Source organism: Quercus suber, unplaced genomic scaffold, assembly GCF_002906115.3.
Source record: "Quercus suber isolate HL8 unplaced genomic scaffold, Cork oak 2.0 scaffold_128, whole genome shotgun sequence".
NCBI classification, from domain to species: domain Eukaryota; kingdom Viridiplantae; phylum Streptophyta; class Magnoliopsida; order Fagales; family Fagaceae; genus Quercus; species Quercus suber.
This window is the reverse complement of record NW_027069591.1, coordinates 239,394-261,775: the sequence shown is the minus strand read 5'-3', so window position 1 is coordinate 261,775 and position 22,382 is coordinate 239,394. Positions and strand designations below refer to the sequence as shown.

The 22,382-nt window shown below is 36.4% G+C and overlaps 2 protein-coding genes across 3 annotated transcripts in view; both read right to left on the bottom strand.

Annotated features, from left to right (window-relative positions):
* Positions 1-773: 773 nt before the first annotated feature.
* Positions 774-2,241, bottom strand: LOC112021098 (extensin-like). The gene is given in 3 exon segments (XM_065776089.1): positions 774-1,125; positions 1,127-1,188; positions 1,191-2,241. Coding segments are annotated over 3 exon segments (1,401 nt in total). The 5' UTR covers positions 2,178-2,241.
* Positions 2,242-17,777: 15,536 nt separating this feature from the next.
* LOC112021097 (RNA-binding protein 2) overlaps positions 17,778-22,382 on the bottom strand; it is a 25,402-nt gene continuing 20,797 nt past the window's right edge. The window contains exons 3-7 of one of the 2 annotated variants that reach the window (XM_065776104.1): positions 19,761-19,897; positions 19,378-19,669; positions 19,187-19,248; positions 18,986-19,067; positions 17,778-18,089 (exon numbers count right to left, since the gene is read on the bottom strand). In XM_065776104.1, coding sequence (XP_065632176.1) covers positions 18,043-18,089; positions 18,986-19,067; positions 19,187-19,248; positions 19,378-19,669; positions 19,761-19,897 — 620 coding nt within the window. In that variant the 3' untranslated portion in view covers positions 17,778-18,042. Of the gene's footprint in view, positions 18,140-18,985; positions 19,068-19,186; positions 19,249-19,377; positions 19,670-19,760; positions 19,898-22,382 lie in introns of both variants that reach the window. The other variant, XM_065776103.1, reaches the window with a different exon arrangement.

Below are 22,382 nucleotides of genomic sequence, written 5' to 3'. Positions count from 1 at the left end.
CAGTATTTGTCTCTCGCTCTCTCTTTTATCTCACAATATCTAAAATCTCACAGCAAACTCACAATCAAACTAACAACAACAAAGACACGTATTCAAATAAAGAATACCCAAAAGACCAATATTTCAATTGCTTTTTAATATTTTGTTTTGTTTTTGGGCAAGCAAAGAGAAAATGGTTCCAAAGAAAGAATTGAAGGAAGGAAGGTGTCTAAGTTTGCGTGTGTGTGTTATCTGTTATGGCAACATCATGTCCGATGGAGTTGTGGCGGTCAATGGCCGCGGAGGAGAGCGAAGACATTTTCGCTGGCAATTAAGCAGTGGCGCTACTGGTAGTAAATGCTAGAAGAGCTTAAGGACTTTGGCCATGGAGGCCGATCTGTGCTTCAGCCGTGGAGGATTGAAATTAGGTTCAGTTGTAGATTAGAGTTATTAGAAAGTGAGAACTTTGGGTTTGCAAGTGAGAAAGAGAGATAATAAGATAAAGAGTTTGAGAAAGAAGAATAGCCCAATATGGTACAAATATGTTTTTGAGTTTTGAGTATTGTGTTTTGGTGTTTGGCTGAAAAAAATGTAAAAGAAAAATTGGGAATGGCCCAAGTGACAATTTTTTTGGGTCTGTTTTTCATGATCTGGTTTTATTTTTTTGGTATGTTCTTTATGTTCAAAATTTGTGTAAGTGAAGAGAGAGAGACAAATACCACTTTTTGATCTTGTTTTTCTTGCATTTTTTGTGTTTTTTTTTTTTGAAGGACATAAAATTTGAGTAAAAATATCTATTTTAGGTGGGAGTGTTGGGTGGGGACTGGGTGTGGCAATGGGTGTGGGGTGGTGGGTGTGGGTGTGGCAATGGGTGTGGTGTGGGTGTGGGTGTGGGGTGTGGCAATGGGTGTGGGTGTGGGTGTGGTGGGGGTGGTGGAGGAGACTTGTATTTGTAACTGGTGGTGGAGGAGGAGGTGGACTGTACTGTACGTGGGACTGGGTGTGGGTGTGGGTGTGGGTGTGGTTGTGGTGTGGGTGTGGGTGTGGGTGAGGGTATGGGTGTGGTTGTGGTGGTGGTGGGGTGGTGGAGGAGACTTGTACTTGTAAACTGGTGGTGGAGGAGGAGGAGGAGACTTGTATTGTAACTGGTTTTGGGTGGGGTGGGGGTGGTGGAGGAGACTTGTACTTGTAAACTGGTTTTGGTGTGGTGGGGGTGGTGGAGGAGACTTGTACTTGTAAACTGGTGGTGGAGGAGGAGGAGGAGACTTGTTACTTGTAAACTGGTTTTGGGTGTGTGGGGGTGGTGGAGGAGACTTGTACTTGTAAACAGGAGGAGGTGGAGGAGGAGATTTGTACTTATATGGTGGGAGTACTGGGTGTGGTGGGGGTGGTGGAGGAGACTTGTACTTATAAACTGGTTTTGGGTGTGGTGGGGGTGGTGGAGGAGACTTGTACTTGTAAACAGGAGGAGGTGGAGGAGGAGACTTGTACTTGTAAACTGGTTTTGGGTGTGGAGGGGGTGGTGGAGGAGACTTGTACTTGTAAACATGAGGAGGAGGAGGAGGAGGAGACTTGTACTTATATGGTGGGAGTACTGGGTGTGGTGGGGGTGGTGGAGGAGACTTGTACTTGTAAACAGGAGGTGGTGGAGGAGGAGACTTGTACTTATATGGTGGGAGTACGGGGTGTGCTGGTGGTGGAGGAGGAGACTTGTACTTGTAAACTGGAGTAGGTGGGTGATGTGGTGGGATATGTGGTGGATAATGTGGTGGGTGCACTGGGTGGTGTGGTGGATGCACTGGGTGGTGTGGTGGGTAATGTGGTGGGTGCACTGGGTGGTGTGGTGGATAATGAGGAGGATAGTGTGGTTTAACAGGTGGTGGAGGAGAGAAGTACTTGTAGGGCTTCTTGGGTGGTGGGTGGTGGGGTGGAAGGTGTGGTGGATAATGTGGGTGGTGTGGTGGATGCACTGGCTTCACTGGTACTGGTGGAGGAGGATGGTGGGGTGGAAAGTGTGGTGGGTAGTGTGGTGCTGGGTGGTAAGGAGGTGGTGGTGGTGGTGAGGTGTAGTGGTAAGGAGGTGGTGGAGGAGAGGCATATGGGTAGTTTGCGTTGGTTTCTGATGGCAAGCTAAGTGAGACTATTGCTACTAAGACAGTGAGCATGAGAGAGGCCATGGAGGACCTCATTTTCCCCATCTTCACTCCTAAGAGGGTTTTGGTAGTGAGTTCTGCTCTTAAAGCGACCCACTAGCGCTTCTTATATAGCTTGTCTTTTTACCCTTGGGCCAATAAACCTGTGTCGGTAGTATGACTTTACAATAGTATTTCACCTTTCTTGGGAATTTTTTTTTTTTTTTTATGAACTCTTGGAAAACATTTAGTACTAGTGGGCTATCGTGAAATGATACATCTATGTTAAATTGACTATAAAAGAATATTAATATCACCTCCGAACAACAAAGAAATATAATATACATACAGATCGGAACATGTTTGAATAAGCTGCCATGAATATTTCGACTAATGTCCCCCAAGTGGGTATTGTTTAATTATTGGTGGATCTTGATTGATTAGATTTAGAGGCTGCAAGCTAAGCAGACTATAATTAAAAAAAAGAAAAAGAAAAAAAGAAAAAAAAGAAGAAGAAAAGCAGACTATAAAGTATAGGTGTGAACTTTTTTTTTTTTTTTGGTTCTTTTTTAACTGTGGCTTTAAGAATGCAATAATTCAGAATATGGTTTCTCTTTTCCTTTTTTTTAGAGTACATTCAGATCCTTGTGCATGTAATTTTCTTCACAGAGAGCTCCAAAACGTGTGACCAAACTTTCCATGATATTTTTGAGGGGTACAGGGACCAGGCGGCGCGACTCTCTCTCTCTCTCTCTCTCTCCTTTTATCTCTATCTCTTGAGCGTCTTTTTCACATTTTAATTTGCATGGCATTTCTTCCTTTCTGTGGGCGTAAAAAAAAAAAAAGAGTAGTAAGATCAAAGAAAGTGCCCGTTTGCTTTCTTTTTGTTATTATTATATACGTTGCAATTACTTTATATAATTTGATAATTAGCATAAGAGAGAAAAGTTTGAACTCTAAATATTTTGTTAGAAATAACAAGAAATGTCAACTAATTAAACTACATAATTAATTAATATAATTATTTTTAGGACAAAATTTAATTATAAAATTAGTTGTAGTCTAAAATTACAATTTTACTCAATATATATATATATATATATATTTTATTGAAGGTGAATTTTGAGAATTCCACTATTGGATATATCTTCTTCTTATATAACTTGCAAAATTTTTTAAAAATTAAAGATTAATAGTTATGCTATCAATATTATTTAAATTGTTAGTTTTTGTAGTTTAAAATTATGTATAAATATAAGCTTATAGATCATATAGTATATAATATCCGATTGACATAAAATTTGACATGTGTATTAAGAATGTAAAGAACATGTAATTCAACGGTTAAATTTTTAAAATATACAGTAATGTTTATTTTATTGAGTAAGATTGTAGGCTTAGGTTACAACTAATTTTGTAACTAAATTTTGTCCTTGTTTTTATCTTGATAAACCTTATCAGGATATTCCAAACATTCAACCTCAGTTCACTACTCATTACTCATAGAAGAGACAACACATACTTTATAGCTTCAGTTTTGTTACTTTTGTATGCTGTTATTAATATTATACTGCTAGCCGTATATCCTTGTTTTTAATCAGTTTGTTAGAGTTCAAAGTTGTCCTGCATTGATAGGTTAATTTGTCTATTTCGATTTCTATTAGTCAATGTTATGAATTCATCAGTTAGGTACTTCGAGTGTCTGTTTTCTGAATATAAGAACAGGATAATGTATTTGTTAATTCTTTTTTTTTTTTTTTTTGAGAAGAATGTATTTGTTAATTCAATAAGAGAGTTTATCATTTTATTCTCTCAAAACTTTGTTTTCTATATATAAGAACAGGGTAATGTATTTGTTAATTCGGTAAGTGAGTTTATCATTTTCTCTCACAGTGCCGACTCAAGCCTAGGCCTTAGCCCCCTCTTGTCCCAAAATTTTTAAAAGGTTACAATATTTTAAGGCCCCCCAAGCATTAAACAAACAGAAGGCTCCAATATTTTATTTTTATAAAATAAATTCTTAACATTGTAAATAATAATTAATTTTTTTAAAAGAAAAAATATATATTTATATTGAACCAACAAAAATCCAATACAATACAATTAAAACCCTAATATTTTTTCAAAAAAAAAATGTTATTATTTTATTATGAATATGCAAAATAATAATTCAAAATTATTTTTTCTAACAATTGTAAAAGAGATATTAATAAAACCAAAATACAAAAACTAGATTAACAATTTTGTATATCAAAAAGATAGAAGAACAGTTTTTAAACAAAACAACTATAAAAGTTGAATAAATAATACTAGATTGATATTTTTTTAATTATTAAAAAAAATTAAAATTTACAGAGCGGAACTGATCCATCAGTGATCTCTTCTTCCATTTGTAACAAACCTCTTGGCTTGAAACATATGATTTCATGATTTGAAATTAGAAACAAACCTCGGATATAGTTAGAATTAAATATATATATATATATAAATCACTAATTAGAAAAAGTTAAGATCAATAAATTATTTTAATCACTAATGAGAAAAGTGAATCACAAATTCTAACCAGTGAGCTGTTCGATGGTGACTTATTTCGATGATTGACTGACTATATTATAATATCACATTCAAGTAGAAGCTATAGGTGTGATTTATTGGAATCCAGATTCCCTGTTGTGTTTTATAATATTGCAAACAGCAAGATTTGCTCCAATCAATTTAATCTTAGGTGCCACAGTGCAATGCATTTTGATTCTCTCAAAATCTCCATACGATCATGGCATGTAAAAATGCAAGAACCAAGAATCAAGAAAATAAATTACCCACAACCTTAAATTAAGCAAGTTAAAACCCAAAAAAGGATAGCGTTAAGGCCGGCATCAATGATGGTGATGCATCAAAATAAAGGGCTTGTGTGTGTGGTCCTTTTTGCATGTGGACCTCTTTCGTGTCATAGATCAAGTTGTTGCTCTCACTTGGGAAGACAGATCAGGAGTAGGTCAAGATTAAACCAAAGGAAATCTATTTTAAGCTTGAGCTAGCACATAGAGAGTGAGTAAAAAAGAATAAAAATGATAACAATTTGATCTTTCTTTGACTGTGTGTCTCTCTAGGATTTTCCAGAGGCTAGCTATCAGATAAAAGTATGTGATATAAAAACTAGTTCAACGTCAAGCAATTCAGCTGATTGAGCTCAGTTTTACCTAATCTGGGTTTGGCTCGATTTGGAATTTTGATTATTTTTTGTTGTAGCAATTTTCATAAGTCCTACTCATCATGTCAGCATGCATGTACTATGTCAGATCTTCTTTATAACTAGGCAAACAAGAAAAAAGGGTACTATATCATCCAGAAATTTTTGTCTATTTTTTTTTTTAAATTTTTGTCTAATTACTGAAAACAAAAAAGGAAAAAGAAATAACAGAATAGGTAAGACAAAAAAAAAAAGGCAATCGTGGAAAATTCAAAATGCAACAATTGGAAGAGTAGTTGGCATGTGCATTGGGACGGGATTTAGTCTAGAATTTAATTTTTATAAAAGGTGGAGAGCAGAGAGGAGTCCACGCAATTAAAAGGTCTTCGTTTGCTGGCCAAGTGGGACATGGAAATGGTTATTTCATGTCACAGTTTTGGTACAATTATTGTCACAAATAGTGTCGTATTTGCCAGTTTCATATTGCAGTCTCTCTACTGATGTGTACGTATGTTTCTATTCGGAAGCCTGTTTTGGCTTTTGATGAGCCCGTAATAAATTATTGTTACATTTTAATTTTGTGTGTGTGTGTGTGGATGAGTTCTTGCCTTGAATTACCATAATCTTTTTTGTGATAATTTGGAAGCAAATTGTCCTCTCTCACAAAACCTTAGCTAAATACTAAATAGTAAAATAGTAGAAATAGCAAATGTCAAATGCAAGCCATCTTTGTAGAAAAGAAAAGAAGCACATGGAAGCTGATTTCACTGAACCCGAAATCTAATTTAAATTTAAACCAGAACTATCCAAAAATAAATAAATATATAGCATATATTAACCACCGACAGATCCATAAATTCACTAATTGATTTTTTAGCTGGAATTATTAATAAAAAATTGAATTACACTGTGTTACAAAAGTATTATTTATTTTATATTCTTTTATGGTTTTCATCATTGAGTCAGAAAAGTATCACATGTTCATTGACACGAAAAGGATGGTCTGAGCGTCTGACAGTGATATGTATGGCGGGATTGAAATCAGACGTATAGTACAGGTCAAACAAGTAGCCAATGTCTGAGTACCACATATGTGGTATTAGTTGTATTTTGTATGCGCCACAAGCAAATCCATACAGGTCACGTTTGTAGCCATCAGAGCTTCTCGTCCTTTAGATCTCTTTGCGTGTGTGTGTGTTTTTTTTTTTTTTTTTTTTTAACTGGGTCTACTTCGCTACCAAACATTATCTAATGAAATTATTGTTGAAATAGATGACTTATCCTCCATTCAAGGGATGATGGATGTGTCTAATACTAGGTAGCAGTGCCGACTTCTCTCTCTCTCTCAATTTTGAAGCCAATAAACTTTTTACAAAGGCTAATCAATAAGTTTAAGGACAGTAAATTTTAGAGTTTTCTTCATAATTGTTGAGACAGTTAGTTGAAATTGGCATATAATAATAAAAGTAATGTTGGTAACTGTAATTCACATAAAAAGTGTTATTATACTAATTACAACTTAATACTTCAAAAAATTATAAGAAAAATTGTGAATTTATCATGCTTCTAGTATCATCGAAAGCTAATAATTGATTGAATGAACTTTCTCCAATTGACAGAAAAGAATCACGATTGAGATAATATAAAATACAAACGTTAGGCATATGCTTTTGAAGATGCCATGCAAAAAGATGGAAAAGCTTGATTGAATATCACTGCTCATGGGACCATCTGATTAATCATGATGTTGGCCTTTTATTTCTTTTCAGAAATCCAGGTAGGGAAGGGAGTGCTTGAACATGGTATCCCAAGTCAACAGAAATTTTGTTAATTAGATAAGAATGCCAAGCTAAAATTCATGTGTGAGTGAGAATATTTAGCCAAATTGATGACCATTTGCACCAAATTAAGGGTTTCGTTGTCAAGCTTGTCATTCTCAGTTAGGCAAGGAAAATAAAGCAAAAGTAAATCAAATATGTAGGTAGTGAAATTGAATATTGTGGAGGGCATTGCAATTTGCATGTTACTCGTTGTGAAAACAACTTTCTACATAAGGACATGCTATTGCAGTCAAACTAAACTAAGATAACCAAAGCAACATTTAAAAATCAGCAGCAACAACAACAAAAGGAAGTGAAAGAGAAATGGAAGAGCATTAAATAAACCCCAACAATTTTACCTCATGATTGAAAGAAGCAGATATATGCAACCAACTACAGTACAAGGTCAAGCAGTTTAGGACAGATTGGGATGGGATATAAATCTTAATTTAGGCCATTGAATTAACTAATTCTTGATCCCATAGTCCCTCTCAATGACGCCTGAATTTCCCTAATACTGAGACAATCTCACCAATTGGTCATTTGGATTTGGTGCCTAATACCACGGGATTGAGCATATACGTCATAGAACACAGACCCCTCGTGATGATTTTCTTTTTGAATAAATATATTAAAATGTTTTTAAAATTCCAAATTTATTTTGATTCTACCTAATAGTGTTCGAAATGCAATTATATATTTCAATAATTTTAAAGTGTTCCTTTTTTTTCGGGTTTAGTAGTCATTGAGCTCAAATTTCAGAAAATGCAAAAGCTGGGTACAAAGCACAAAGTGCAACCCGCTCTACTTACGAAAAAGATAAAGAGGTGGAAGCTTCGTGATGTTAGCTTTATAATTATTAGAGAGGGACTGGTTATTTTTCAATTTTTTTTTAAGAAAAAAATTCTAAAAATTACTGATTGAGTTTATTAAAATGGTTGCTTAAAGCTTATTTCATGGTTTTCCTTTGACATGCATGTTGCATCACTTTTTATGATCGTGAATTACAACCAAACTTTTTCTTAAAGCAATCATCGAACTTCGAATTATCGTGAAGCCCCGTAGCTTTTTAATGGCTAAATTTGCGACCACGTTTGCACTTTGCACGGATAAAAGCTATTGAGTGTTAAGAATGAGCTATATTAAGTTGTGCCAAAACTAATAGGCAATAGCCCTTCAGAATGCACGTGTGCAAAAATTATGCGAGTCTATCAGAAACAGTGAAAAAGTATTCAGGAAAAGAAGGAACACGGAGACACAGACAGAAACAATGAACTTGTACATATTTACGTGACAAGAGCAACATGTCCCAGTGACTAGAAAACAGAGTCAGTTCTTGCAAATTGGCATCAGTGCCATACCAACCCAAAGGCCAGGACTGAAGAGGACACGTTAGCATGGTCAAAATGAGTCAGAGTTTCTAGCCACTGCGAACAGCAGCGCAGCCCAATGGCTGCTACTCTAGCTAGTCAACACCCAAAAAAAAAAAAAAGTTTTAAATACAGGATAGACTTTTGAACGTGAACCAATGGAGATGATGATTACATTTACTGTATTCAGCTAGCAATTAAAGAAAGGAAATGTAAACCAATGCTCTAAGGGCATTGATTTAGCGAAAGTCATAGTTCAAAATATTCAAATCATGAAGAAGGAGGCATTGTTCCAAAGGCTACTCCCAAACCTAAAACGGTGTTGTCTATCAGAGTGGTTAAACTTAAAACACGCCTAAAGCCAAACATCATTGTTTGACATTAATCCCAACGATGTCATTTCTGTGGTGCTTGAATTATCAGTTATTGAAGCATTTTGTTATCTCACGTGTAGTGTTCTGTTATTGCACGTGTGAAGTGGTTGGAAGTCAGTTATAACAGACTTCGTATTTCTCGGGCTTCTCTCTTCTTCCATTGTTTGATGTATCTATATATATATATATTCTCTTGTATTCATAGATTGTATTGTACTCTTTGTTGATAATAATACTTGATACTATTCAGTCTATTTTCTCTCTCTGTTTTTGTTCCTAGTTTGATTGATAGAGTAACTGTGAGATTGAGAGAGTTTTATTTGTGAAATTGAAAGTGTCTTAACATGGTATTAGAGCTTTGATCCTTATCAATGGCTTCTGCTCAATCTGGTTTATCTTCATTGTCGTCGTCTTCAAGTGCTTTGCTTGCTATGGCTACTTTAGGTTTACTGGTGAACTCTTCATTACTATTGTTGTCAAATATGTCATCTATGATGATTGTGAAGCTTGACTATGAGAATTATATTGTTTGGAAACATCAAATTGAGGTAATTCTTGATATCTATTCAATGATTGATGTCCTTGATGATTCAATTACCCCTCCAGATAAGTTTCTAAAGGATTCGTCTAGGAATTTCACTACTGAGATTGTCCAACATTCATAGCTTGGAAAAATCGTGAGCAGGCTATGTTTACTTTTTTGAATTCAACACTTTTTCTTGCGATTCTTGCTCTCACAGTTGGGCAACAATCTGCTAGAGGAGTTTGGAGAGTGTTAGAGAAGAGATTTGCTTCAGTCTCAATGTCTCATGTTATGAGTCTGCATAATGAATTGAATGCAATCAAGAAAGGGGTTGATTCTATTGATGGTTATTTTTAGAAGATTAAGCAAGCTCGTGATAGATTAGCTGTTGTTTCCGTGTTTGTGGATGATGAGGAGCTTCTTCACATTATTCTTAATGGTCTTCCCTCTGAATATGATTCTTTTAGCTTGGCTATAAGAACTAGAAGTGATGTGTTGTCAATGGAAGAGTTGAATGCATTGCTTAATGCTGAAGAGAGAGTAATTAAAAAGAGATCCAATAGTGTTGATCCAGCTTCTATGGCTATGTTACTGCAAATTTCCACTCTCAAGGTTTTCCTTGAGGAATAGGAGGCAAAAATCACAATCAAAGAGGTAGAGGTGCTCGTGGAAATGGTAATAATTATGGAGGTATAAGTTCTAACTATGGTGGAGGCAGTTATTCCAATTCTGGTTCTCAGTTTCAGAACTTCAACCCAAGCAATCTAGGCTTTTCTTCTCAGTTTCAAACTTTTAATCAAGTAAAGCCTTCAACAATCAAGGTCAATCTAGTAGGCCAATCTGTCAGATTTGTGGAAAGAGTGGTCATTCAGCTCTTGATTGTCACCATTGAATGGATTTTGCTTATCAAGCAAGGCATGCATCTGCTTAGCTTGCTTCCATGGTGGCCAAAGCTGCTCAGGTTCAAGCTTCCACCTCTTGACTTACAGACACAGGTTGTTCTGATCATGTGACTCCAAATTTGTCACAACTCTCTATTCATCAACAACCAGTCCAAGGAAATGAGACTGTCACAATTGGTAATGGCCAAGAACTACCAGTCACTCACATTGGCAATGGTGAGCTTTGAACCTTAACTCATAATTTTAGGCTTGATAATATTCTAAGAGTACCTGACCTTGCTTCTAATCTTTTGTCTGTTCATAAAATTTTTCTCCAAAATAATGCTTTTTGTTACTTTGATGCCAATAAGTTCTTAATTCAAGATTTGCCCATGGGGAAGATCCTCTACACAGGGTTAAGTAAAGATGGGGTCTATCCTATTCCATCTATCTCTGACTTGTCTTGACTTCCTTCCTTAAGTCACTTCAAGACTTATGCTTTTGTGTCTGTCAAACCACAACATCTTTTGCTTTGGCATCACAGACTTGGGCATCCAAGTTCTAGAATTCTATATTCGACTCTTAAGAATGTATTTTCATCTCTTTCTTTGTCCATTATTGATGAGGTTTTTTCCTCTTGTGAATATTGTATAAGTGCTAAGATGCAAGGATTTCATTTGAATAAAACTCCACTTGTAACTACTTTAGTTCTTGAAATTGTGCACAGTGATGTTTGGGGTCCTTCTCTCATTACTTCTTTGCTTGGATTTAACTACTATGTGATCTTTGTTGATGATTACACTCTTTTCACTTGGTTGTTTTTACTTAAGCATAAAAGTGAAGTTCTATCTATGTTTAAGCATTTCAAGTCTACGGTTGAAACTTAACATAATTCTAAGCTTAAAATTCTAAGGACTAATAATTGTTCTAAATACACTAACACTGAGTTTCAATCATTCTGTTTTGTCAATGGTATTCTTCATCAAACCTCTTGTCCTCATACCCCTGAACAGAATGGTGTTTCTAAGAGGAAACACAGGCATGTTGTTGAAACAAGCCTTGGCTCTTCTTTACCAATCTCATCTTCCTCTTGATTTCTGGTCTTATGCTTTTACTGTTGCTACCTACCTTATTAATAGACTGCCTTCTTCAGTGTTAGGTTTTCATTCTCCTTGGGAGAAATTGTTCTCTAAACCACCACCTCTTCACGCTCTTAATGCTTTTGGGTGTGGTTGCTATCCTTTTCTTAGGCCTTTTAACAAGAATAAGTTACAACCTAGGTCTAAACCTTGTGTTTTTCTTGGTTACTCTTCTCTGTCTAAAGGGTATATTTGTCTTGATCCTGCCTCTAACAAAATCTATATTGCTTGTTATGTTCTGTTTAATGAGACTCTTTTTCCTTTTGCTTATGATTCTCATCTTACCAATCCTCATATTTCTTTTTCTTCATCTTTGTCTACTTGGTTTTCTCAATCTAAGTCTCCTAATCTTCCTTCAGTGACCTCTCCATTTGTTGCTTCTAATACTCCTTCCTTTCCTTCAAATTCTGATTTAGTCTATTCTCTTCTTCCTTCATTTCTTTATTCTTCTTGCCCTACTCCTATTGTTCCTCCTCCTATTGACACTCCTTCCTCAATGGATATTTCACCTCCATCTTCCTTACCTGTCCTTGCAGATATTGTCCATCCTTCCTCCTCTTCTTTTGATCCTGTGTCTACTGCTCTTATTCCTTCTTCACATAATTCCCATCCTATGATTACAAGGTCTGAGCATGGCACCTATAAGCCTAAAGTTATGCAGGTCTAATGTGATTACACTGTGACAGAACCTCCTTCCTTTGCCATTGCTTCTAAACATCCTCATTGGGTGGCTGCCATGGATGCTGAATTTCATTTATTACAGAAGCAAGACACCTGGTCTTTGGTTCCTCTTCCTCCTCATAAGAATGTTGTTACCTATAGGTGGGTTTATAAGCTTAAAAGGCATAGTGATGGTTCAATTGCAAGATACAAAGCCAGGTTAGTGGCTAGAGGCTACCTTCAACAGTATGGCTTGGCTTATGACGAGACTTTTAGTCTTGTTGTCAAGCCTGCTACTGTTAGACTTCTTCTTGCTTTGACTATGCAACATGGTTGGGAATTGAGGCAATTGGATGTCAGTAATGCCTTTCTCCATGGCATTCTTAAGGAAGAGGTCTATATGACTCAGCCTCAAGGTTATGCTGATCCTGCTTTTCCTAGACATGTCTGCCTTCTTCATAAGGCTCTTTATGGTCTCAAACAGGCTCCTAGGTCTTGGTTTGAGAGGTTTACTTCTCATTTGCTTCATGTTGGGTTTTGTGCTTCAACTGCTGATGGTAATCTGTTCATCTTAAGGCATCAGTATTTCATTGTGTATCTGTTGCTTTATGTCGATGATATTATCATCACAGGTAACAGTTCTGCTTTTGTTTCTAGTATCATCAAGTTGTTGGACATTGATTTTGATCTCAAGGATCTTGGATTGCTTCATTATTTCCTTTGTCTTTAGACTAATTATACCTTTACTAGTCTGTTTGTACATTAGACCAAATATGCTTCTGACTTGCTTCAAAAATTTGGTATGACTGATTGCAAGCCTTGTAAAACACCATGCTCACCTAATCATCATCTCCTTCCTAATGATAGTCCTCTCTTATCTGATCCTAAGACCTATAGAAGCTTGGTTGGGGCTTTGCAATATCTTACTTTCACCAGACCAGACCTCTCATTTACTGTTCAACAGGCTTGTCAATATATGAACAGTTCTACTCATAATCATCTTTAAGCTACTAAACGGATCCTCAGATATCTTTAAGGCACTCTTCATTATGGCATTGCCTTTACTCTAGGCCTAATTTCTTTATCTGCATATAGTGATGCAAATTGGGCTGGGGATCCTGTGGACAAGCGTTTTATTACTGGTATTGTTGTGTTTCTTGGGAATTCTCCCATCACTTGGTTTGCAAAGAAGCAATGCACTGTGTCTCGTTCGTCCACAAAAGTTGAGCATCGTGCTTTAGCTTCCACTGCAACTGAATTGTGTTGGATTAGGATGCTTCTTCGTGATTTTGGCATTTTTCTTCCTCAACCTCCTCTTCTTTGGTGTGATAATGATAGAGCTTTGGCCATTGCTTCGAACCTTGTGTATCATGCTTGGACCAAGCACATTGAGGTTGATTATCACTTTGTTCATGAGAAAGTCCTCAGGCGTGATTTGTTGGTTAAATTCATCTCCACTCATGGTCAACTTGCTGATTTGTTTACCAAGGGTCTTCCTTCTCCCAGGTTTAATTGGCTTACTTTCAAACTCGTGGAAATTCCCTATTCGTTTGAGGGGGGATGAAAGACTTAGTTCAAAATATTCAAATCATGAAGAAGAAGGCACTGTTCCAATGGCTACTCCTAAACCCAAAACCTTGTCGCCTGTCAGAGTGGTTAAATTTACAACACGCCTAAAGTCAAACGCCGTCGTTTCTCATTAATCCCAACGATTTCGTTTCTATGGTGCTTGAATTATCAGTTATTGAAGCATTCTGTTATGTCACGTGTGGTATTCTATTATTGCACGTGTGAAGTGGTGAAAGTCAGTTGTAACAAACTCCGCATTTCTCGGGCTTCTTTCTTCTTCCATTGTCTGATGTATCTATATATATATATATATATATTCTCTTGTATTCATAGATTGTATTGTACTCTTTGTTGATAATAATACTTGATACTATTCAGTCTATTTTCTCTCTCTATTTTTCTTCCTAGTTTGATTGATAGAGTAACTATGAGATTGAGAGAGTTTTATCTATGAAATTGAAAGTGTTTTTTACATTTAGGAGCTAGTTTTAGAAACATTTTATTGGAAGAATGATAAAACAAAATAAATATTGTTGACATCTTTTTATATTTTTCATGGAAGTAGTGTCAAAACTTTCTTATTATAATTTATTAACAGTTGCCCTAAGGGCATTCATTAACATTACCATTAAAGAAATGTAGCCATTTTAAAATTTTTACACCACTCACTGTCATGTAACATTAAAGATAGACCACTGCGCACCCTTGGTGCGATGGTGACTTTACGAGTATAAATGTTTGTGAGGTGTGGGGGGCAAGGGCTAGGGTTTAAGTCTCTAAGAGAGAGTTTCATACACATATACACTTAAATTAGGTTAGAGTAGAAATTATATCTTGTAAAAATAAATAAAAAATAAAAAAAAATTAAAGATAGGTTTATATAATGCATACAAATATATATAAACATGATGGAAATTTGTGACCGTTGGAGGAAGACAAAGGGTGTGGGCGGGTGCATTTTCAATAATACAAGGAACCATCCAATTTTTATTTCATTGGTTGAGACATGATGACAAAGAATGTGATGGTAGGCCCAACAATAGAGGTAGAGAGTCTATTTTGTAACCATTATTTTTTGTTTTTAATTTTTAGCCTTTATTTATTTTTAGATGCCATCGAATTTCAGTCGCTTCATATCGATTGCTCAGGTCAGGACATCAATTGATTTTTAATGTGAGTAGAGTATTTGATGACAAATAACTTTACCAATTAAGCTAATCGGAACCCATTAGTACTAAGAAAAAAAAATGATAATTTTATAAGAATAATAATTCCATTAATGACCAAGATCTTAATATCCATATCATATAAATGGTCATTGTCCAATTAAGGATAAATTGGGGTTTTTTTTTATTTTTTTTATTTTTTTTTTAATTATGCGGAAAAACAGTGCTTGGATCTTCTTTTTCTTTCTTTTTTACCATTTAGAAGCTTAAATTTGAGTAGCTCGCCCATTATCTTATTGTACGGTATGGGATCCCCGAGCCCTTTGGGCCTTTGACCCTGGCCCTATGGTACGGTCCCTAGCCTTGACCCCTTGTAAGGGGTAGGGCCCTAGGCCCGCTAAGCCATGGGCCTAGGCCTCGTGCTGTGATATTTGACCCAAGGCACATTAGGCCTGTAATCTTGGCCCAGACACACCTCGAGGTGCAATCTAGGCCTTGCCTGGTGAACTGCGTCTTGGACGAAACATGATTGCTCGGAGGTACTGTTTCGGCTGCTTGGTATAGCCTTGGGGAATATCGTTGCCAAACAGCCTTTAGGAGGTGGGAACCAGTTCCAATGCCACTACTACCACTCCCAATGAAACATCCACTTAGAAACAATCGAATTGGATCCCTATTTCCACTTATAATATGGAATAATCATGACACTTCCACTAACCTCACATTATAAATAAGAGACTAGGGTGAGAGGTTGGGCGGGTTGGAAACTCTGAGAAGAGGACAAAGAGAGAGGAGTGACTACTTCAGGAGAGGAGGAGTGACTTTGTGAGAAAGGAGGGGAGAGGCTTGCAAAAATAAGAGTGAGTGACTGGGTCTCCGAGCATAGGACCACCCATAGTAGGAAACCCAAAGCCCACGATACAAATAGATTGTGAGCCCAAGTAGAGATTGAGCACAATAACCATATTTTGGGTGCACACACTTACCATAGACATACATGCATGCATAGGTATGAGAAACCACATCTTTAGTGAATTATTAAAAAAAAAAAAAAAAAAAAAACCACGACTTCTGTGTATTCTCAATCTAAGATATTACAAGTTCTTGATTCCTGGTTACATTTTAAAAAATAAAAAATGTATTGATAAGACCCACTTTATGATTTATGAACCATTGATTTATGACCAAAGGCTATTATGAAGTTGGGATGTATTAGGCACCCGCCTGTTCGATGAACTGGTCTTCTAGATTATGGTATCCATAGTAATGTCATGCAATCATCAAAATTTTTTTTTTTTATCCAAATGTGTCACAAACAAGAAAACAATCCGTAGCAAAATCTAGAAAATGTTTCACTGCCAGTGGCCAATTTCCTACTTTGAGCTAAAACTACATTAGGCACTGTCAAAATTACAGCTTTAATGTTATATTGCTGCATTATATTATGCATGTCTTCAATGATGTTTGCGGTCCAACAAGGCCAATGCAAATTGTTTCTCCAGAATTGTTATATTGCTGTATTAAGTTATGTCTTCAATGATTTCACCTGGGCCACTGCTCTTTGTTTCTCCAGAACAGGGGCGGCTCTACCAATATATATATATATATATATATTGTTTAATATTGTAATTTATTCTTAAAAATATTTTGACACCCTAACTTAAATCTTATACACCCATACTACAAGTATTTCTAACTCTAAGAGTATGAGTAAGTGTTTGTGAGCTGTAAGTGTCACTCTTTATCATAAATTTATATTATGTGTATGAGTGTGTCTAATATTAATTATGTGCATTACTTTTTGTTATAATGTTATTTGTGTGAATAATGATGTGTGTGAATATTTGTGTGTACAGTATAAATATAATATAACTTTATATAATTTAATAATTAGGAAATAGAGAGAGTTTATTACATGTATGTGTATTGTTATCATGTTATAATAACTTTTTGTTATAAAATCAGAAAAATTCAAAAAGAAAAATTGTAAAGTTAGTGATTGTTCAAGCATTTAATTGGTTAAGTAGACATGTAGTGTATTATTTTATGTTTGAATGAGTGTGGTTGTGTGCGTCAATAATTTATACAGATCCAATGAGTTAAGTTTATTCATTTAGTTTAAAATATTTTTATAAAAACAATAACAAATTAATAGATAATAACAAGTAACAATGGCATAAAAATAAAAATGTTAGACAAACTTAACAAAATAAAATGATCATAGCTATCTACTTTGACAATATATACTCATAATGAACTATCGTGTAACAATTTAAAATTTGAAAACTTGTAGAAGAAAATTATAAAACCTTTTTTTTTTCGATAACTTGATATATTCAAGTTCTCTTTTTAATAAAAAAAATTTAATTCAAGTTTCTTAATGAACCCCAAAACGAAATTTCTGGAGCAGCCGCTAATCCAGAATTGTTGTATTTCCTTGCAGCAGCAAGTACAATCATCCTGTTGCAGCCTATTTTCTTCGACTTGCATAGCTTCTCGCAGCAAATTAAGTCAACCATTAGGGGTTTTTTTTTTTTTTGGGGGGTGGGGGGGTGGGTGGAGGGGGTGGGGGTGCCCATTTATGATTTATCTTTATGACAAGGTGGCCCAAGGCAACAAGGCAAGATCTCTCTTAAATAAAGCGTTCACAAATTCTTCACACCAATGACACAATAAGGAGCACTCAAAGCTGCACTCTCATGCATGGCTGTTTGTGTGAATTTGTGCAAGTCTATGCCAACATAATAATGAATTCACACATCCCAACTTATATTTGAACGTACATTAATTCACACATCCCAACTTATAACTACAGAACCAACGCCCTTGTAATCTGATAATACTTTTCCAACTTTTTAAGGAGATTATTATAGGTGCACCATTAACGAGGATTCATGGTGTTAAGAATTAATGCAGATGCTAATATAATGTCAATGTTCACCTCAATGCGGTGGGTAAATGGGTAAGTTCAGGATAACAAAAGAACTCTGAAGTTAGAATGCAAAATTAATTTTACAAAACTTCTTTCTGAAGGTAACCATGGACATGACCATCCAGGGTTCCGTCTGTTCAGTTGCATTAACAATGATTTCCTCTATCTCACCCCCTCAATAGTATCAGCACCTCGTATATGGTCAGCATTGAGCCACTGAAATTGCTTTTGTTCAGTACATTATAGTGTGTGGTCACAATGCTATCTAAATTAACCTAGGTTTATCTACCTGAAGCTTGTTCACCTCTTACCACGAGATCCAGAGCCAGACCTTGGACCTGGGTATCGCGAAAACTGCAGCCGCAAGTAACTAGAATCAGCATCATTTTCATCTATTTTATAACCTGTGCAATCCAATCCAATCCAAATATACAGTCAGCATATCGATGAATTTTAGATAACCAGTTACATAGGTAGATATATCAAGCAAGAAATCTAATCCAAGATTTTGATTGCCCACCTGAGAGCAATGATTAGTCAGTCAATCTTAATCACAATTTCCAGACTAAATTATTCCCTAGTCGAAGCATACACGTAAACTGCCATGCCCCCATACCCTATTTATATCACTCATGCTAGAATATATATCATGAAAACTTCACAAAGCACTTAGCAGACATTTTAGACAACCAGGCACTTATAGAAACAATTATTGTGTAAATAAATCAAGCAAGGAGTTACATCATACATTTTGATGGGTCCACCTAAAAGCAATCACATTCGTAACTGTAATTTTGATCACAAATACCCATCTATAGCATTCATTGGCAGACAATTCAACATGTAAAAATAAGCTTCTGTGCACACACAACATTCCACCCTATTACACCTCTCATGCTTAGCACAACATCCTTGAAAAAAATAATTTTTAACGTGGTCAGATAAAATACTAAAATCCTGAGAACTTGCAAATATACAAAGAAGCACAGAGCAGACACTATGTTATATTGTCTTGATTGCCTGATCACAACTTGACAAGATTTTTTTTTTTTTTTTTTTTTGTTGATAAATTCAATAGTTCGAAAAGGGAGGGGACATTTGAACCCTAGAAGTCTCCATTGGAAATACCAGGAGGTGCTAGTTGAGCTACCACGGTCTTGGCAACTTGACAAGAAAATACAATGATAAAAAGGTGAAAATAATTCCCCCAACATTGGAACTGTAAGAGTGAAGAAGAGCAAAGTCATCACCTTGCAAAGCACTCATAGCAGTTGCTGCACAAGCTGGATTTACAAAATCCACAAAACCAAGGATAAGAGGATCTCCACCACGCTGGATTATGAATGAATCAGTTTAGTATGAAGAAGTCACTCTTCTGACAAATTATGATAGTATGACAACCCAAATCAAACTAAGCAGCCCAAATGGATTACAATTCAAGGTCCACTTACGTGTTTGGATTCTTTGCTCACAAGTCTCACTTCTTTATATCCAACAAAAGGGCGGAAAATATCTAAAGATCCGGTAAAGGAAATGTTAACAACTAGATCAAAAACAGTCAAGTTTGACAATTAAAAGACTCAGATGAGGGGAAAAAGATCAATGAAATTTCTTAGCAGGATCAAAACACAATTAAGGATACGTGCCACCTCCCTCTTTGAGCTGTCAGGAGGAAGTCCTTCAACATATAAAGTGTTGGAAGCATCTGGGGGTAGAGATTGTGTTTCACGACCCCGCCTAGTTGTGTCCAGTGGAAGCTGACTACTAAGGCTAACATTTCGACCATTTGGTGCTAGATCAGGACCAACAGCCCCAGGACGACCCAACAAAGCAGGATCAGCTATTGGGAGACCAGGCATTCCAACACCAGAGATCCTTCCCAACCCAACTCCACGAAGTGTACTTGCTTCTCCAGAAGAAAAAGAAGGAAGTTGCTTCAAAAGCAATTATGATGAACTTTTAGCAGAAATATAGGTGAATGCATGAAACAAAAAGTAAGCACAGCTTCTAGGTTTATCAGGTTACCGCACTCTGGAGATAGCGGTCATAAGCTGATCCAATTGTTTTTGTGTCCTTCACTGCCTGATGACCACTGCGATCATCATCTCGAGCTAGATAGTTATGCATCTCATGACCTGAAGGCAGCCCAGAAGGCACAAGATCTGCAAAATTTATAAATACAGATGAACAGAATTCTTGAACTCGATGATCTGTCTTAAACAAGATGCAGATATACAATGAACCAAATTCTTAAAATTGTTCGTAGACACACCTGTACATACATCAGCCATACTGAAAGAAGGTAAAATAAAAGTTAAAAAAATAGGAAAGACCAAATCCAAGAACAGAAGGCGCCTTTTATTTGATTTGTAGATTTAGAGGAACAGGAGATGCGCAGCCTAAAACTTGAAACATGATAACAGAAGCTAACTTTAGGTGTGGGGGCAGAGGATTGATTACAGTAGAGGGAGAATACAATTTGATAACTTCAAGAAGGTTAATTTTTAGAATTAGTTTTTGATGTGAATCAATTATTATCTACATTAGATAAGCAATGTATTAGCCATAGACAATTGACATAGACATGGACAATCTGGTGGGCTTCTTTTGAGCCAATCACATTTTGAGAGAGCTTTGGCCAAAAATAGTGAAACACTCAAAATTGACAATCTTAGCAGTCAATGCATGCTATGGCCCACAGCCAACATCAGAAAAAAAGAAAATAAAGATGATGCACAGAATATAAATGAAGGACAAAACACAATGTGGTATAATCGTACTAGAAGAAGCTCAGAATGAAAATTTTAGAAAAGATAATCTAATATTTGAGTAAAAGATGCATTAGGAAGAGTGGCTTGCACCCTGGAACCAACTTCTAAATTTTTCCTGATATGGAACACTGTCATAGACTATTAACATGTAACAGCTGATCACACACAAACTAGAAACAAAAGGTAGAAGCATTGCTTAAAGATGTACCATCATGGGAATTTTTTATCTGCAGATCAATGCTGTGAGATGCTCAGATGCAAAGAGGTCACAGAATATCTAATACGTGAAAAAGAAAATGACATAAAGAGCAGACCAAACATTGAAGCAATAGAAACAGTTGCAAATAAATACAATACAGCTCAACGTATAAAAGAAAAAGAAAAAAAATCAGCAGAATCACTAATGGTTAAATGGTTTGTATTGTTCTGACATGTCTCGGTATTGGAAATGATATGGTTATTGATATCAAACATCCCTAAATTTTTTTTTGATAGGTAAGAATGATATCAAACATCCCTAAAGTAAATTAAAAACGAAACAAATGACTACCTATGATATTTTTCCACACCAACAACAGCATTTGGAATGTAAAGGGATTTACTAAAGATACCCAAAGGTTTTCCTGGTTAGAGGCAAGTCCAAAGAGCTCTTCTTTGGAAAGGTTCCCTATGTTATCACCAAAAAAAAAAAAAAAACAAAAAAACAAAAAAGGGAGCAAAACAAAACAAATATTAAGGGAAAATGCAGCCATACCCCTCCAACTTTGGGTCGGTTTCAAACTAAACTCTTGAGGTTCTACATTTTACATTCTAGCTCCCTAAATTCATCACAACAGTAAAATTGCTCCTTCCATTCCATTCCATCAGTTGAATGTACAGAAAGTACTGTGCACCACATGACTACAAACGTGTGCAACAGCCCATTACCAGTTCCTACAACAAAATGGGGGAGTTAATGAGGAGAGCTTGCAGCTCCACACCCCTGACCAACCTTACTCTCACAGCACACCCTCAGCCAAACCCAACGCAAGCTCCCACCGTCAAACCCTTCTCACACAGCAACTCTCTTCCAACTAACAATCCATAGCAGCCCTCAATCATAACACAATGCCACATCAAGCGGCCAAAGCAACAGACCAGCTTTTCTCCAAAAAAAAAAAAAAAGAAGAAGAAGAAACAGACCAGCGCAGCTACCCTTGTTGCAATTCCCATGATAAAGCCATTGCCGCAAACATACTTGTTTTTTGATAGGCAAATCATTTGATTAATTGCCAATGTGCTACAGCAGAAACAAAAACAAGCCAGACCCAATTAAACCTCCACCCAAATCTACTAACTCAAACAAAAAATATCCAATTGCCACTGCTGGCCAAACCCTAAAAAACACCCATATTGCCAAGACCACAGCAGCCCTTGTAGCCAAACAGCCCAAATCCTCAATCCATTAGTTGAAATCCACCACTTCATTGAGAGCCTATCACGCCAGCAAGAAACCTAGCCCAGTTAACCGCCACAATGCTGTTTTTGATAGGGGTGAGGCTGACCACTGACTAGAGAGACTGAGAGAAGAGGGGGGGGGGGGGGGGGGGGGAAAAAAAGATTAGATGATAAGAAAGAAAAAAAAAAAAATTAAATGAAAGGAGACAAAAGCAGCAAGAAGAAGAGGAGAAAAGAAACATTGATGCCAATGGCGATGAAGAGGAAGTCGATCAGGCAAACCCCTCGCCAAGCGCCCAAGACCATAATAAACACCCAAAACTCGCACAACTACCATCTTTCCACAAAAGCCAAATTGCCACCATGAAGCAGAGGCTTCCAACGGGGAGAAAGTAATGGGTTGGTCAGAGGGGGGGGGGGGGGGGGGGGGGGGGGGGGG